Source organism: Sardina pilchardus, chromosome 12 (genome assembly GCF_963854185.1).
Source record: "Sardina pilchardus chromosome 12, fSarPil1.1, whole genome shotgun sequence".
NCBI lineage: Eukaryota > Metazoa > Chordata > Actinopteri > Clupeiformes > Clupeidae > Sardina > Sardina pilchardus.
In genome coordinates this window covers 4,677,281-4,691,571 of record NC_085005.1, presented here as the reverse complement: position 1 = coordinate 4,691,571, position 14,291 = coordinate 4,677,281, and the positions used below count along the sequence as shown (strand labels likewise).

Here is a 14,291-nt window from a genome sequence, read left to right as displayed (position 1 = left end):
CACACACAACCAAGCACACACACACACACACACACACACACATACAGATATCTTTCTCAAGAGAATAATCTCTCTTTCTCTCACTCTAGCTCTTCCTTTCTCCAATTGTTTCGTCTAGAACATTCTAGCTCACTGAGCAACTTTCTATCACTGAATAACTCTCTCTCTCCCTCTCTCTCCTCTCCCTCTCTCCCTCTCTCCCTCCCTCCCTCCCTCTCTCCCTCTCTGTGTTGGTTCCTGCAGGTGTCTCGTCTGCAGGAGATGGTGCGTGAGGGGGAGCAGGGTCTGGGCAGTGCGTCTGGTCAGATCAGCACACTGCAGGAGGCTCAGGACAAGCTGCTGGAGGAACTGGACGCTACGCGCGCTCGCCTGCGGGAGACCAGCAACCTGCTCACCGCCCTGCAGGTACACACACACACACACACACACACACACACACACACACACACACACACACACATGAACATACACACACGCACACACGCACACACACACACACACACACACACACACATTGTGATTATTTAAAAATGGCATTTCATGTTTACTTGGGTTATCTTTGTCTAATATTAAAATCAGTTTGATTATCTAAAACATTTTAATCTGGCATGTATAATAGAGATCAGGAAGGGAGCAAATACTTGTTCACAGCACCCTGTACATACACACAGTCACACACATACTCCAGTGTCCTGGCCTGTGAGCTACAGGTGGATGTATGCACAGTTCATCTCCAGTATACCTGTGGAGCTCCCAGGAATCTTTATCAGCGAACATGGGCTAGGTCCCGCACATTAATAATCTCAACCTACGCTCCAGCGGCTGGCCTGAATAATGTATTGCTTTCATTATACACTGCTTAACACACACACACACACACACATGTGCGCACACACACACTCACACACACACACACACACACACACACACACACACACACACTCTGAGTGGCCTGTGCCACTTGATTAGAGAGGCTGTTCTCCAGTCGTGCTCTTGCCCGGCGCCCTTGACCCGTGTGTGGCGAGGTGGGCAGTGAGCCTGCATAATCAGCAGCTGAGAGAATGGAGGAGAGGAGGGGAGAAGAGGAGAGGAGGGGAGGGGAGGAAAGGAGGGGAGAAGAGGAGAGGAGGGGAGGAGTCGAGGGGAGGTGGGGAGGTGTGGAGAGGATGTGGTGGGGTTGAGAGGGGAGCCGATCTCTGTCAGTGAATTAGGATGGATGAAGGTGGGCCGAGGTTTTATTTCCACACCTCCTTACGAAGGGGAAGGGGCTGATGGATGGGCCTGTGTGTGTGTGTGTGTGTGTGTGTGTGAGAGAGAGAGAGAGAGTGTGAGAGAGAGTGAGAGTGGACAGGGGAGTGTGTGGTGCTTGAGGGTTTATGTTCAGGGTTCACAAGATGGAGCCTCATCATTGTCTGCTCAGTGTTAATGGTGCTCTCTCTCTCCCTCTCTCTCTCTTTCTCTACCTCCCTCTATCCCTCCCTCTCTCTGCCTGTTCCACACTCATTCCCCTTTGTCACTGCACGATCAATCATTGTCACTCCAACACTCCATCTTTATCCTTTTATCCGCACTCCTCCCTCACCACCTCCTTCACCATCCTCCTTTATTCTCTCTCTTTCTCCTCTCTCTCTCCCTCTCTCCCTCTACCCTCCCTCACTCTCCCCCCTCTCTCTCTCTCTCTCTCTCTCTCTCTCTTGTTCTCTCTGTCAGGGTGAGATGGAGACTCAGAAACAGCAGCACGAGGCCAAGCTCATCAGCACTCGCGAGGAGGAGAAGCTCAAGATGGATAAAATGGCCCTGGAACTGGAGCTCAAGTGGACCGAGACGCTCAGGTCCGTCTCTCTGTGTGTGTGTGTGTGTGTGTGTGTGTGTGTGTGTGTGTGTGTGTGTGTGTGTGTGTGTGTGTTTGTGTGTGAGAGAGAGAGAGTGAGAGACTTGTATCTGCACTTGTTAACACCTCTCCTCCCAGCTATGTCTGACAGTAGCATCTCAAGTATGTGGTGTGAATTTAAATGTGTTCACAGCATTGTAGCACTGCACTCACGCATGGCCCTGCTCCTGACATAAGTGTGTGTGTGTGTGTGTGTGTGTGTGTGTGTGTGTGTGTGTGTGTGTGTGAGTGTGTGTGTGTGTGTGTGTGTGAGTGTGTGTGTGTGTGTGTGCTTGTGAGATACAAAAAAAGACTGAGCAGAAGCACATAGATATGTAGGGAGAGTAAAGGAATTGGTGAAGTAGATATTGCTCATGTGTTCCTCTGCTGGAGAATAAGTAAGAGTGTGTGCACTGTAGGAGATGTATGAGTACTCTCTCACTGTATGTGTGTGTGTGTGTGTGTGTGTGTGTGTGTGTGTGTGTGTGAGAGTGTGTGTGAGTCAGTGAGGTGCAAAGTTTGGTGGGAGGTGTTAATTAAAGTCCTGACACACTGACCTCCACTGTAGGCACACACAGCTCTTAATGCCCAAGATGTCAGTCCACTCCTGTGTCCAGACCACCTCCGGAGCTTTAGACAAGGTCATGCACTTATACACGGGCAGTCTTGGAAAAGCACACTTACCACCAAGTTACACATTTTCTGAGTTGAAATGTATTCGGACACAAGGGGGGCATTAATCAGTAGCCATGTTCATTTATTAGTAGCATAATTGATAGTGGAGGACTGTTTTTAGATAGATAGATAGATAGATAGATAGATAGATAGATACTTTATTGATCCCCAAGGGGAAATGCAAGGTCCTAGCAGCTTAAGACACCACACACAACACACTACAATGTAAACAGGATGATCAACAACAACAGCAAATCAACAAATCAACATGACTAATAAGAACAGTAAGTTACTGAAAACTAAGATAAAGATGTGCATGAATGTACTGAGGATTGTTAAAAGTCTGTTTACAAGACAGCTTTCCGGTGTAATGTGATTGCTGTGTGTAGTGCAGCTAAATTGGACATCGTGCCCGACTGCAGCTAATGAAGTTGCCAAATATGGCTAATGGCTTTGGCAACAATGGGGCTCACTTGGGGTTTAATCTCTTTCTCTTAAGTTCTGCTTTCTATTTCTCACCATCGTCCCTCAGTCTTTGTTTCTCTCTTCCTCTCTGGGCTCCCTTCCCCTCCTCTGTCTCCATGGACATGGTTTGAGAATGCCTTTACATAATGAGTTTAAATGGGGTTTTTTCCACCGCATTTCATTTTATTTGTCTGCTATGGCTGTAAAATGTGTGCTGTGGGTATTAGCTGATGCGCCATTTCCTGGAAGGTGAAGCACTACTGCTGGCGCGCTCAAGCGAGAGAGACTTAACGTCTTCGAGAGCCGCCGGACAAATCATCGGCCTCCAAAGACAAAGCCTCGACAGGCGTCCACCCTAGACCAACTATATGACAGAATTGATTCACTCTGCTGACTGTGGGGTCTCTACAGGGTTAGCAAAGGCCTTGCTAAATGTTGCATTGCTCGGGGGACAGGTTTGTAGATGTTGAATACACTGAGGTATGTGCAAGAGATTGACAGTTAGGAGAGGAAAGGAAAGGACATGGACTGTTGACATTATCAGTAGGGTATAGTACGGCAGTGGACGATGCTATAGGCTCATTCTTCACCACATCCTGCTGGCTTACAGCAGAGAGCTGTATGTGATCATTCCGTCTCAGCTTAAAGAGGTGAAGAGGTGAGATGAACAGAGAAGAGAAAAGAAAGGGAGAAGAGAGGAGAGGAGAAGATGAGAAGAGAATCAGAAAAGAGAAGAGGAGGAGAGGAGGAGGAGAGAGGAGAAGAGAAGAGCAGAAGAGAGGAGGATGCGAGTAGAGGAGAGGAGATGCTCCGATGCTTTTGCCTCTCATCTCATCTCATCTCACCTGACGATCTCGTTTCCCACAACATTTACTCTTCCATTGTCCTCCTCCGCGCCTCCTCCGCCGCTCCCTCAAATGCTGTTTTGGGGGTGAGGGGGGGGGACGAGGGTCGCTAACGCTAACGAGCTAACGAGCGGCGGTAGGCGTAGCGGAGCGTGGCGGCGAGACGAGACGAGGCACGGAGAGGAGGGGAGAGGAGCAGACAGGCTTCCAGCCGTGAATATCAAACACGGGACGACAGAGCGGCCTGAGCCGCCCCCCTCACACCGCGGCCCTCGGAATGCTAATCAGCCGCCGCTAGCAAGCGCCGGCTCCACATCAGAGCAATGTGATGTCTGAGGGGCATTAAGGAGAGGAGATTGGCAAAGAGAGAGGGGGGGTCTGCTGTCTGGCGCATCAATTACCACAGGTCTCTCCCTCCCCGGCGTCAATTAGCGCCTTAATAAAGCATTAGGATTTGGAGCTCAAGCTGCCGCCTGTCCTCACAGAAGGGAAACGGCACAATCAGCCTTCAGCAGTCCATAGGAGCCTTAGTGCCTCCGCCTCAGAGTGTGTGGGTGTGTTTGCACTAGTGTGTTTGCATTGCATGGAAGTGTGCGCGCGCACACACACACACACACACACACACACATACTCATGCACACTTTCTACCTTTATAGGTAATAATTACTTTCCATTTAATCTCCACAAGACTCGACACAGGTGACAATTACACAAACCCACAGCTAGCTAAACACAAGCTCACAGCTAGCTCATGCGTCGTCAGTGCCCACAGCTAGCTTGTGCGCTTGTGCGTACGTGCTTGTAATCTACTGCACGTTTGTTTATGCATTCGACATGAAACACTCTGGACAGGGCCGGACCGCCCCTTCATTAAGCTAACAAGCAATTTGCCATGCCAATGAAAACACAAACAAGCTTATCCGCTTCAGCCAGCGAGGCCCGGGGGAGCCGTGGTGGCTTGCGCTGGGTGGGAATGAAAGAGGAGAGGAGAGAGGGGAGGGGAGAGAGGCGAGAGGTCCTCCGAGCGCTGGAGGGGAACGGCTGGACAGGCAGCCAAGCAGAGACCCCTGGAGCGAGCTCTCCTCTGGGCTTCTGAGTCTGAGGCAGGGCCACGCCATGGTCACTGGTTCTGAGAGAGGACGAGGGAGGGAGGGAGGGAGAGGGGGAGAGAGAGAGAGAGAGAGAGAGAGAGAGAGGGAGAGAGAGAGATACAGAATCTATGCCATGTTTGCTCAGTTGCTAAGGTAAGGTGCCTTTGTAGAGGCATCATTTACATGCTGAGGGAGTGGGAGAGAGGTGGAGAAAGAGAAGGATAGAGAAAGAAAAGGATGGAGAAATAGAAGGATGGACAGTGAGAGAAGGATGAACCTTGATCAGTCTTTTCTGTGTCATCGCTTGCTGAACACACGTCAAATTAATGTGAGGTGAGGTCCCTTTGAAGAGGGGCATTTGCATAATAAAAATGAAGGGAGAGAGAGAGAGAGAGAGAGAGAGAGAGAGAGAGAAAGAGCGCAAAAGAGCGCAAAAGATGGACCTTGATCAGTCTTTTCTGTCAGGCATAACTCCTCAATGACATGGCCTACTGAACACATGTCAAATGAATGTTCATAGAGAGCAGCAAAAGGGGGACGAGTCTGTCTTTCAGAAGCTATTATGGAGCGATAGAGAGAGAGAGACGGAGAGAGAGAGAGAGGAGGATGGAAGAGGAGGGGGGGTGGATTGAAAGTAATAGACAGTGAGAGAGAGAGTCAACTGAAGAGCAACCTGAGGAATATGAGATGAGAAATGGAGGGGGATCAAAAGAAAGAGGATGAGAACTGAGTAGGTGCTGGCCAGGAGCTGAGACAGGGGTTTAATCGTGTGTGTGTGTGTGTGTGTGTGTGTGTGTGTGTGTGTGTGTGTGTGTGTGTGTGTGTGTGTGTGTGTGTGTGTGTGTGTGTGTGTGTGTGTGTGTGTGTGTGTGTGTGTGTGTGTGTGTGTGTGTGTGTGTGTGTGTGTGAGAGAGAGAGAGAGAGAGAAAGAGAGAGAGAGGCTGGTTTTGACCTTCGAAGTGTTTGAATTTTCTAGATGGAAAAACTGTTTGCTGTGAGTGCTGTCCCTGTGATGCTCCTCAGAAGTCAAGTGCAGTCAGTACCTGTAGTAGAAATAAAGCTTCAATATCACTTGGCTATTCAATTGAAAAATGCAGTTAATCTGTTTAGGTACGTTTTTTTATTTTGACCGTATTGAAACACGAAAAACAGACAACAAATTGAATAGATTAGTTGTGAAAAAAAGTGTCTATAGACGCAGCCGTTAGAAATAATCTCCATATATGGACAGAAATAACAGACCCAAACAGTCTGGCTTACACTCACAGGTGGAATGTGAATGTGTGTGTTTGCCATTCATGTGGTCCAGGCAACTGCATTCAAAGTGTACTCATCCTCGTTTCAGAAACATGCCCTCCCCCCGCCATAGACACACCTCCTTCACAGAAGCAGGCAAGATTTACTACCAGACCATAGCTCCTTTGAAGATAAAATGATTACATAATATTCCTATTTAGTTCATCTGGCTTTAGAATACAGCTTGATATATCTCTGTCAATCTAAACACTTACCACAACAATGGACACTGAAAGCACTGATATTTTTTCTTTTTTGAAAACTTGACTCCCCTTCTTTTCAGTCTGCCCCCCACCACCTTCCCCTGTATTGGAATTGAGTTGTAACGTGATCTGCTCCCACAATATCCCATTAGCCATTGTTTTCAAGTTATTTTACTTCCAGTGTTCCTCCTAGCAGAGCTAAGCCACCATTAGAAACGCTTTCACTTGTGGAGCATTCTCCAACATACACAATATTGATCTTGTCTCTTTCTTAATTACCCTGGACGAGGCCCCTTATTTTGGTTGAATATAGAAGTGATACGGTCAGATTATCCCGTATCGGAGCAAATAGATAGAATCTTCTAAACATCAGGTACACACACACACACACACACACACACACACACACACACACACACACACACACACACACACACACACACACACACACACACACACACACAGTATGAGTTGTGTTATGAAGAGCAGCATCTAGTGTTTGTCTCCAAGTGTGCCGGAGGCAGATCGGTGCTTAGTGGCCCACGCGCCTCCCCCCAGCACAGCCAGGTGCCATTAGACAGGCTTTTACAGAGGCTGCAAATGGCCGCCCAGACACCGGGGCCATCTCCACTCTAATAGCAATTAAGGAGTCTTTCTCACCTCCGCTAAAAGCTTAAGTGGGCTTTGTGTTTGTGTGTTTGTGTGTGTGTGTGTGTGTGTTTGTGTGTGTGTGTCTGAGTGATTCACACAGCAGTAGTAGCAGAAGTTAGCAGAAGTAGCCGAGGAGTGAGTCTTTGATATCCTGATGTGTGTTGCTTATTGCCACGTCGCGGCTCTTTCACCCTCATTTTCCTCTCCTTTCATCTGGGTTCAGAATCGTCTCTCTGCGCTCCACTCTGTCTCGGTCTCCCCCGCGTCAGCCTCGTTAGCGCTGTCATCTCCGTCACCCGTTTGGATTTCCACTCGTTTTTTCTCTCCTCCCTTTGTCTCTCTCTCTCTCGCTCTCTAATGGAGCCTAACCATCTCCTTTCACTTTCACACATCTGTCTGTCTGTCTGTCTGTCTCTCTGCCTGCCTACCTGCCTGCCTGTCTGTCTGTCTGTCTGTCTGTCTGTCTGTCTGTCTCCATCTTCTGCGCCTCTGGTGGCGTGCCTCAGCTGCTGCAGTGGCTGCTGGGTAATTGCCAGAATCAAGTGGAAGTCGACCTTTTCTGGTCCCTCGTGGATTTGGAGGGCTGTGTGTGTGCTCAGCAAGCAGAGGCACACTAGAGTCAAACCACCATGCAGCTAATGCCCTGCATCACACACACACGCCCACGCACACATACACACACACACACACACACACACACACACACACACACACACACACACACACACACTAGAGTCAAACTGCCATGCAGCTAATGTCCTGCATCATACATGCTCTCTCTCACTCTCTCTCTCTCTCTTACCCATACACACACACACACACACACACACACACACACACACACACACACACACACACACACACACTAACTGGCGTCATGACTTCATGCATATTCAAATGACCAAAGCATTTAGAACGCACAGGAAAGACCATCTTAGATTCTCTCTTGTCCCTTCTCTCTCCTGAGCACCCGCTCACGTTCTCTCTCTCTCTCTCTCTCTCTCTCTCTGTCTCTCTCTCTCTCTCTCTCTCTCTCTCTCTTGTTCTCTCTCTCGTTCTCCCATCTGTCTGTGCGCCTCTGCCTCTGCTCTCCTTTAATGATTAGCTCCGCTTCACAGAGAAGTGCAAATGGATTTCAGCTCGTTAAATATGCATAGTGTCAGAAATGTTTTTTTCTCTCCTTTTCCAGTGACTGTCTTCCTCTTGTTTTTATCTCTCTCTCTCTCTCTCTTGCTCTCTCTCCTCTCTGCTTTGATGACTCTCTCAAGAAGAGGAGAAAGAGAAAAAAATGAGAAAGAGAGAGAGAGAAAAGTCACCCTTTCTGTCCAACGAGAAGCTGTTTTTTTTATTTCTCCGAGGAGCCACCACTGATGAAATATTTACAGAGGAAACTTCTCTTCTCTGAGTGCAGTGAGCTTTGGCTTTCATGGCAACCCCTCTTTAAAAATCTGTCAAGCAAACGAATAAACCTCGCGCTCGACACGCTAATTTAGCTCCGGCGCAGGACGCCAGGAAGAGGAACGGTGGCAGATCATTAAATATCAAGTCAGGCAGAGCTGAAGCAACTACTATATTTAAAACAAGAGAATGCCTGACCTGAATGACCTCCGCAGGGGGAATATGGGTGGTTCTCTAAAGACTTCAGTAGGCTAGCATGTTACTTCTCTCCTTAAAAGACTGCTATAATTGTGTCTTAGAGGTGCTACGGCAGATGCAGATGTTGTGACTGGACAAGTGATGCCCAGTGTGGTAGCAGGGTCACGATGGCATGGCCTCACAGACAGTTGGGACATATTTCATACTTTGACTGCACACAACATAAGTCTGAGAGTAGTCGGTTACGGCGCATAGAGCATTAGAGTTTGCACTGATGATGGTCTGAATTGGCCTAGAAATCTAGACGCACCCTAGCGGCAAAAAAATATTTTTTAGGGTCTAGGGTCGCACCGTTAACGCCAATTCTGCGTCCGACACCGGGTCAGTCGGTCCAATCAGAACGCTCTATCTGTGTACCGAGTCCTTGAGCCCGCCTTAGCACGGTGACGACAGAGCTATGGCAGCCCTTCGCGTTGCATTTGAACGCGTGGGGGCACCTTCGGTTTCCGATATTGACGCCAAGGGGCTTGACCATGCATCCTCGTTCGACAACTTGGGTGTGAAACCGTGTTGAACAACCATAGAGAAAAACGAAAGATGGATGAGGCTAACGAAGCGCATTCGTTTGAATGCTTTGGAAGAGTTAGACTTGGGCTTTTCTTTGAAGGTTGAGCAGAAAGAAGCACTCAAGTCATTTGTTTTAAAGAAGGATGTATTTGCCGTTTTGCCGACCGGCTACGATTGGTCACAAATGCTGGCCTATTACGTGCAGAGGCAATTTGAAAGACATCAGTTCATCCCGCCGACAGGCTTCAGCTCTGTGAATGGTGCGACTCCAGACTATACATTTCTTTTTTTTTTTTTTTTTTTTTTTTTGTAATTTATTCTTTATTAAGGCACATAAATGTGTACATTACAGTGATACATCTTCAGCTTCTGGCTTAAGATTACATTATATGTACATATTGGTATAATGAAAAGATAACATAATAATAATAAAAAGATAATAATAAAAAAAAAAATAAGAACAATATGAACACGGGGAGTTTACACTTTCATTCCATTCAATTGGTACATATAGAAAAAAGAAAAAGCCTTTCAGCTAACAAAAGTCATTTCTAATACAAGAAATATACTCAGTCCACTTGATCCAAATTCTAGTAAATTTTTCAATCTGAATTCTTAATGAGTATGTCATTTTTTCCATCACATATATGTCGTAAATCACATCTAGCCAATCAGTTAGTTTAGGAGGATCTGGTTTCAACCATCTTCTTGTAATAGCTTTTTTACTTGCAACTAGAAGCATCAGTAGTAATCTTTTATCACTGTGTTCCCAGTTATCACATTCAATGTTTCCTAGAAACATAACGTCAAACCTGTATGGGATATTGATCTGAAAAACAGCTTCCAGGTGTGTGTGTATTTCTTGCCAGTATGTTGCTAGAGCAGGGCATTCCCAAAAAACATGAAAATGGTTAACCTCAATGAGTCCACAAGCTCTCCAGCATCTTATATTGGGTTTTTGTTTACGCTGTTGTAGGGGGGTAATAAAGAATCTGGTCAGATTTTTCCAACTAAATTCTCGCCAAAAATTAGAACATGTGGTCTCCCACAGCAGAGTACAAAGATTTTCCCAATTCTCAGCTGAGAGCTGTAACCCACTTTCCTTTTCCCACTTTTCTTTAATATAAAGCGTATCGTCAGAGTTAGCTCTGCGGAGGCCATTATACACTCTAGAAACAACTTTGAAACATATTTGTGAGGTAATTGCTTTCTCAAACACTTCTAATACCCCTTTTCCCCCTGCCTCTGGAGTTCCCGCTATATTTTGGTTGTAATGATGTCTGACCTGGAGGTATCTATGGAAGTCTTGACGCTGTAGGCCATGGTCATTCTGCATTGCTTCAAAACTTTTTAGATTCCCTTTTGGCGCAAAGGTGGTATAGGTTGTTAAGCCCTTTTCATTCCACGTTTTGAACCTAGCATCCAATTTAGCCGGTGGGAAGTCAGTGTCAAATGCGCACCACTTCAACTTTCTGAGTGGCTTTTCGATGTTACAAAATTTTACTATTTTTACTATTCTCTGCCAAATCTTCAAGCCTACGTTAATCCAGGGGTTGTTTAGATTTAGCATGTTTTTCTGTAATTCACAGTCTGCTATTACTGCTGCAAGAGGAATCTCACCAGACATAGCGTTTTCAATATCCTTCCACCTGGCAGAATAGAAGGAGCTGGACCAGCACACCAAGGGTCTTAACTGGGCTGCATAATAGTAGTCACGCAGGCAGGGAAGGTTTAGACCTCCTTTTCCCTTGCCTAACTGCAATGTTTTATATCTGGTCCTAGGTTTCTTTCCTTGCCACAGAAACCTTGAAATTAATTTATCCCATTCAATAAACTGATTGGTAGGCACCTCAACTGGAAGGGCTTGAAAAAGATACAATAATCTTGGAAGTATGTTCATTCTGATAGATTCAACTTTAGAATTTAAACTTAGGAAAGGGATGAGAGTCCATCTTTGCAGGTCTGCTCTGATGTTGGTATTTAAAGGAGTGTAATTCAAGTCAACCAGTTTTTTAATGTCTTTAGGAATATTAACTCCCAAGTATTTTATGCAATCTGCATCCCATCTCAGGTCATACTTCCTTGATAAAGAATCAGGTGGGACATAGTTGAAGGTGAGCACTTGGGTTTTTTGTACATTCAGTTTATACCCTGAAAATGTCCCGTATTCGAGTAGTGTGTCCATCAATTTGGGGAATGTTAATGTGGGTTGTGACAGATAGATTAAGACGTCGTCTGCGAATAGTGCAAGTTTATGCTCGTCAGTGTCCATTCTTATCCCTTTAATATTACCATTTTGCCTAATCCACTGACTCAGTGGTTCTATGAACAGGGCAAAAAGGAGAGGGGAGGCAGGGCATCCCTGTCTTGTCCCTCGTTCCAGAGTAATGGATTTTGATAAGGCACCATTTACTTTAATTCTAGCTGTGGGACTATCATTGAGGGCTTGAAATATTGCTATGAGAGATTCTTGGAAGCCAAATTTTGCTAGCACCCTATATAAAAAAGACAATCTCACCGAATCAAAAGCTTTCTCCGCGTCTAGGCTAACGACAATTGCCTCTGCATTCTCTTGATTAATATGGTTAACAATATGCAGGGTTCTTCTCAAATTGTCGTGTGTCTGTCTCTGTCTGATAAAACCTGTCTGGTCTGTATGGATAAGTCTAGGCAAAATCCTGTCTATCCTATGTGTCAATATTGATGTGAACAATTTATAATCTACATTAAGAAGACTGATGGGACGATAATTGCTACATTCAAGATGATCTTTTCCCTCCTTAGGAATCAAGGAGATTATCGCTTCTCTCCAGGAGGGTGGAATTTTTTTTTTCTGTAGGATCCAATTATAAGTTCTCAATAGTATTGGGGCTAGTTGCTCACGTAGTGCTTTATACCACTCAGCAGTGAATCCATCTGTGCCTGGCGACTTACTAGCCTTCAGGTTGGAGATCGCAGAGTTCAGTTCTTCAATTGTTATTTTTGATATTAAAGTTTTATTTTCTTCTTCTGATACTGACGGTAGGTGTAATGAGGCGAGGAATGTGTCCATTTCTGAAATATTATCAATTTGTGGTTGAGCGTAGAGGGTTCTATAGTAGTTTTCAAAATGTTCTTGAATGTTCTTTAATCCATGGTCTATTGTTCCCAACTCTGGATGTCGTATCTTGTGTATAGTATTCTCTGCCTGCTGCTTCCTTAGTTTGTATGCTAAAAGTTTTGTTGCTTTCCCCCCTACCTCATAGTAGCGCTGTTTTAGGAATGCCAACTTGTTTTGTATTTCTTGTGTACTCATATCTTGTATCTGTTTTCTTATTTTATCAATTTCTTGTTTAGCCTGATCATCTAAAGTGCTACTATGAACTCTTTGTAACTGTTTTAATTCACTTTCCAGATCTCGTAACTTTTGTATTCTGAGTTTTTTCACATGTGATGTAATGGAGATAATTTTGCCTCTCATAACTGCCTTAAGCGTGTCCCAGAGAATATCTGGTGTTACTTCCCCATTATCATTTATTTCTAAATAGGTATTAATCTCCTGTTTCAGACTTTCTTTTATGCCTATATTGTTCAAGATGATTGAATTTAGTCTCCATAATGTTTCTCTTCGTTCTCCAATAAGATTTAAAGTTAGGTATATAGGGCTGTGGTCGGACAGAGTCATAGAACCAATGCAACATTGTTCTACCATGTGTAAGTCCCTACTAAAAGTAAAAAAATAATCAATTCTAGTGTACACTGTATGCGATGTGGAGTAGTATGTGTAATCACGCCTGGTGGGGAAAAGCTCTCTCCAGACATCCACTATCCCCATTTCTTTCATTAATGCATTTGTTCTCTTGCTTATAAGTTTTGGCTCCGAACTGCCTCGTGAGACATCTAATTTAGGATTTAGATGTATATTAAAATCCCCTCCACAGATAACCATTCCCTGTGTTTTTGTAGCCATTAGATAAAATATTTTCCTATAGAATTCCCAATTGCTATCTGGGGGGGAGTATACATTTAGGAGAGTGATAACTGTTCCCGCCAGCTTCCCTATTGTCATGACGAACCTGCCCTCTGTATCTGATACACTTGATATATGCTCATAATTCAGCCCCCTTGCGATTAGTATTGCCACCCCCCTTCTACGTCCCGATACATGGGATGAGGAGTATACATGTTTAAAACCCATCCTGTTTAATTTGCCATGTTCTGAGCTATTCAGGTGGGTTTCTTGCAGAAAAGCTATCTGCACTCTATCCTTCTTCAGTTGTGACAAAATTTTCCCCCTCTTAACAGGACTATGTATTCCGTTTACATTATAAGATGCTATTCGAGTGCTTTGCATTTAAATTATATCCACTGACATATCCTCTGTGCAAGTGAAAAACTTCCCCTTTACAGTAAAGAACGACTGTAAATAAGCTAGAAAATAAACATTTGAAAAAACAACAATCAAGAAAAAAGAACAACTCAATAAAACGTCTTCCACGTTATGGGTCTGTCTCATGACCCTCCACCAGATGATAGTAGGTGGGTTTAAGGGAAAACCCCCCTCTCGATACAGAGAAGGAGGGCCCTCGTGTGTGGCAGAGCAAAAAGGGTCCAGTTTCCAAGGTTGGCCCGAATCATTATTTAAATTCAACAGTCATTAGGCAACCAATTAAGTAAACGTCCTTGCATGTTTATCAGCAGTCTATTAATCAAACACAACTCACCGTTCCAGCGAAATAGATAATCTCGTTACTGACTAGTACCACCGTCCGTGTTTGCGGGAGAGGACTCCCTTCTAAATGCTTGTAGTTTCGCCCTGTATGTGGGAGTTCTGCCAGTCGCTCGTCGCGGTTTCTTCTGCCAGGTCAGCTGTCGTAGTCGCTCCATCAGTGTCCCAGGAGGTTTGATAATCTCGACCGGGAAGCCCCTCTCGTGCATGTCGCGCGTCGCCTCCTCAACAGTCTCGTAGATCTTGGATCCATCCGTATACTTTACTTGCAGTCTGGCCGGGAACATCGTGTGGAATTTGATGCCTCTGTCCTTCAAAATTCTC

At 45.3% G+C, this 14,291-nt stretch overlaps 1 protein-coding gene across 2 annotated transcripts in view; it reads left to right on the top strand.

Moving 5' to 3' along the window:
* Positions 1-14,291, top strand: part of fam184ab (family with sequence similarity 184 member Ab) — a 151,162-nt gene that overhangs the window by 85,951 nt on the left and 50,920 nt on the right. For both annotated transcript variants that reach the window (XM_062551500.1, XM_062551501.1), the window contains exons 8-9: positions 244-405; positions 1,711-1,832. In XM_062551500.1, the coding sequence (XP_062407484.1) occupies positions 244-405; positions 1,711-1,832 (284 nt within the window). The remainder of the gene's footprint in view (positions 1-243; positions 406-1,710; positions 1,833-14,291) is intronic.